Here is a 3,276-nt window from a genome sequence, read left to right as displayed (position 1 = left end):
AACATCAAAGCACAAGATTATCATTTTAATTTCGCTTGTTTTGTGAGGCAAATCACCCTCCAGTGCTGATAGGTCCTTACTATTTATACCGACAGTGCAACCAAGATATAACAAACAAGCTGGAGACTACTTGTTCTTGCCCTGAAAGCAGTACCTAAACGCTGCCGAGATTTCAAAATTTCATAAACAAGAACTATTTGCAAATTTCTTAAACAGACATTGATCAGCGCAGTATCATTCATCATCGTCATCATCACTAAGGTCGCCATTTCTGTCGGCATTGTCAACATCGCTGTTGTCATCATCATCGTCATCCCTGTCACTGTCGAGATTAACGCCATCTTCATCATCATCATCAGCAGCAGGAGTCTGATCATCATCATCATCGTGATCGTTCTCGTCATAATTGTCATCGTCATCGTCGTCATCGTCATCATCATATCACCACCACCATCATCATCATCGTTCACGTCATCATCGTCATTGTCATTGTCATTATCGTCATCATCGTCATCGTCATCGATATCGTCATCATCATCGTTATCATCATCATCACATCATCACCACCAACATCATCATCGATATCGATATCGTCAACGTCATCATTGCTATTGGCAATATCGTCATTGTTATCGTCATAATCATCATTATCTTCATCATCATTGTCTCGTTATCAAAAGCATAATCGTCATCGTCATCATCATCGTCATTGTCATAGTCATCAGCGTCATCAATATCGTCATCATCACTGTTGGCAACATGGTCATTTTCATCTTGTCCATCATTAGCTATATCATCCAGATCATCATTTTCATCCTTATCGTTTTTATTATCAGCATCGTCATCATCATTGTTGACATCATTGTCATCGTCATCGTCATCGTAATCGTCATCGTCATCGTCATCGTTATTCAGGCTATCAACATTGTCAAGTATGAAGACACCATTGCCGTTTACATTATCTTTTACGTCACAATTTACTGTCATCGTCATCGTCATCATTGTTTTACGAAGATAAAAAATGTTTGAACCCTCAATGCAATTTCTTGTGCTTGTCTTCGTTTTACATAACGGAAACTACAAAGACTCAAGTTCGTTATATCAAAGGTTGCACTGATCAATATATCTTTAAAACTATAAGAGGCACTACCATTAAGTACAGTATTAGCCATGATGTTAGCGCCTTTAATAACTGCGTCTCGGCCGCGTCTTAAGCACGTGCGCACCGCATCCTCGTGGAAAGACTCAATATCCAAAACCACCTGACAATGTACTTGAAAAACGTTCTTATTTCCATCTCTTTTTTTCTCGTCCTAAGAAACGAGTAACTTAATATTTTTTAATTTTGTTGCGACCAACAACGTTTTTTTTCGTTCAGTGCCCCCGAATCTCTATTTCAGTTGAAAGAATCTTAAAACGCGAAAACTTTCATTAAAGTTACATTTGTAAGGCAGTTTTTCGTCGCATCTCTATTTTGTCAATGTCACTTTCAATCAACTTTTAAGATGCACTCCATTAACACAGGTGACATTTCGTCCCCCCCCCCCCCCATCAAATTCGGTTTGTCCTCAGCCCAACCTTTTATATTACAGAAATTTGCCGATCATTTTTAATGCCATTCCGCTCGTTATACCATAACTCAAATTTAATTTCAACCAGTGATTATTCCGTTAATGCTGCAATACCTTTGGCAGCACTGAAATCAATGGACCGCTAATGGTGACTTGCTAATTATTCCTATCACAATTTAATGCTACCATCTCCTTGATACCCCGACACTAATCCCCTTCTGTTGCTAACAATGTCTTCAAACCCTTGATACGTAATGGTTCACTAGTAATTTCCAATCATAATTTGATAGTACCCTCCCAATACTACCCTCCAGCGTAGAAGAAAGAAATTTACTGGTCCTTCCATGACTGCCAATTAAAATTGTAAACGCCCCTGTTTCAATCACCCCTACAACACTTGACGATTTTGTTATTAAATGCCACGATAAGAAATCGATTTCCGACGATAATTCGACACAGCTCCACCGGATACATCATCTTCTCCTGATGAGACGGAAATTTATCGGTCTTCCATCGATTGCCAATCACAATTTGACGTCACCCTCTCTTATGCTAACGCAGCGTAAATTTACAAAAATGTAGTAGACATATGGTGATTTCCAATTGTACAGTAACTGAGCTCCATATTCAAATACCCCTTACTGAATGAGGTTATATTATACTCCGCTAGTCAGGTCAGTAATAATATCTCAAACAAATTCCAGTGTCCTTGGCTGTTGTTTCGTTATAATTAGTGAGTGTATCATTAAACCTTGGAAATGTGAAAGCCTCTGCCTAAATGCGTTATGGTTCACTATCCATCATGACCACTCTTTGAATTTGTTCCTGGTAGTCCCTGGTTCAACTTGTCGGCTGCACTTGTAAATAGCCAACCGGTTTGCCTCCGGCCAGTTGGGGGTCTTAACAATTGTTCTTATTGTTTCTTTTCATTGCATTTTGGCTCTGGAAAGCCACGTTAGGGAGAGGTCAATTAAGTATCTATGAATGCGAATGTTATTGCTCATTGCCGCGGTTGTTTTTATGTCACAAAGCGTGGCCTCACCATGGGCTAATACGGTACCAGATAGTTCCCTTCTTGTCTTTAATTACCTTTGCTTGCTTCTGCTTTATCATCATCATCTTGCTGTCTTGCTTGATCTCTGCAGTTCTCTTTACTTAATAGTTCTTTTATTATTTTACTGTCTAACTTACAAACTACTCTAACCTTTGCTTGTCTCTACGGGCATCTTGAATGTTCCATCTTGTTTGATTTTGACGTCAGAAGTTTACTTGGCCAGTACTGCGTTTTGTTCTGTGACAGGATAAAACAAAACGTCATTATTAAATGAATCCAAGCAAAAAAAAAAGAAAGAAAAGAAAAAAAATGCTAATGGGAGATTATCTTAGAAATGACGAGTTGACGAAGGTTCAACTCTTTATTGTTGTTTATGTTTTTCGCCGTAGGGAATAAGGAACCATGAGCGCAGGGGCACCCAACGTTAATTTTAGGGAAAATATCTATTCGGAAGACGATTTGAGATCTAGAATTCTCGAAACATTTGTTGTAAAATTTCTTGCTTGCCTGCCTGCCCTAGGATTTTCGAACATCTAAAAAATGGTATAATTGTCCATTTTTAACGGATTTCTACCCTAAAAAGGTCACCTAGAATTTTTGGGTAAGGTCAGTTTTGATCCCTATAATTTTCTCATCACTCGACTTTCAGCT

The 3,276-nt window shown here is 38.6% G+C and overlaps 1 protein-coding gene across 1 annotated transcript; it reads right to left on the bottom strand.

Annotated features, from left to right (window-relative positions):
- Positions 1-234: 234 nt before the first annotated feature.
- LOC137972646 (uncharacterized) lies at positions 235-993 on the bottom strand. The gene is made up of 2 exons (XM_068819381.1): positions 565-993; positions 235-369 (listed from the first exon to the last, which is right to left on the bottom strand). The coding sequence occupies exons 1-2, from the start codon at positions 991-993 to the stop codon at positions 235-237; spliced, it is 564 nt and encodes a 187-aa protein (XP_068675482.1).
- Positions 994-3,276: the final 2,283 nt, after the last annotated feature.

Source organism: Montipora foliosa, chromosome 10 (assembly GCF_036669935.1).
Source record: "Montipora foliosa isolate CH-2021 chromosome 10, ASM3666993v2, whole genome shotgun sequence".
NCBI lineage: Eukaryota > Metazoa > Cnidaria > Anthozoa > Scleractinia > Acroporidae > Montipora > Montipora foliosa.
Note: the sequence above shows the minus strand (reverse complement) of the source record. Positions and strands in the feature narration are given on the sequence as shown.

Excerpts from the sequence above, each read along its gene's own strand:
- LOC137972646 (XM_068819381.1), bottom strand. The coding sequence starts at position 993 with ATGACGATGACAGTAAATTGTGACGTAAAAGATAATGTAAACGGCAAT. Across the intron at positions 370-564 it reads TATCGATGATGATGTTGGTG|ACTCCTGCTGCTGATGATGA; the intron begins GTGATGATGTGA and ends GATGATGATCAG.